This window comes from Notechis scutatus, chromosome 4 (assembly GCF_049901735.1).
Source record: "Notechis scutatus isolate UNSWTSFEM ecotype Mainland chromosome 4, rNotScu1.2, whole genome shotgun sequence".
NCBI lineage: Eukaryota > Metazoa > Chordata > Lepidosauria > Squamata > Elapidae > Notechis > Notechis scutatus.
In genome coordinates, this window is record NC_142012.1 from 165,765,831 (window position 1) to 165,766,349 (window position 519).

The 519-nt window shown below is 50.9% G+C and overlaps 1 protein-coding gene across 1 annotated transcript in view; it reads left to right on the forward strand.

Moving 5' to 3' along the window:
* The first annotated feature begins 456 nt into the window (after positions 1-456).
* The window catches only part of DRC9 (dynein regulatory complex subunit 9), a 13,624-nt gene continuing 13,561 nt past the window's right edge, over positions 457-519 (forward strand). Inside the window, exon 1 of the mRNA XM_087965572.1 lies at positions 457-519. This exon is cut by the window's right edge and continues 89 nt beyond it. Coding sequence (XP_087821698.1) covers positions 511-519 — 9 coding nt within the window. The 5' untranslated portion in view covers positions 457-510.

Consider the following 519-nt stretch of genomic DNA (forward strand, 5'->3'; position numbering starts at 1 on the left):
CCCCTCTGGGTGTATCATCCAACGAAGCACATCCATAGCCAAGAGTCATCAATCATGCTCTCCAATTAGATTTTTTTCGTGGCTGAAGTCATCAAATCGGTCTTTGAAGAAAATATGAACGGAATGCACTTTCGATTCCACAGTTGCCTGCTCTTTGAAACTCCCCTCCCCCCACTTCTTTCTCTTGGCAACTCTAAAACGTGCATGCAAAGTGTTTTATGAGTTGACACCTAGCACTGATGATGTCGCCTAGTTGGGTCATGAAACGTCTGCACAGAAACAGCACCAAGGACCCCATAGTTGTCCCGCTCCTCGTCCTCCCCATGACCCCCCTCCCATCCCTTCTAGCACTGATGGTGTTACCTAGGTGGGTCACGAAACGTCTGCAAGAAACCCCCTGATCTCAATGAGCACCAGGGACCCCCGCTACTTTGGCTTGGCCACTGAGCTGACCCCCGTTTCCTGTTTCCTCCTGGCAGGCAATACTCGAGCAACGTGCTTGAAGGCACCATGGATGAG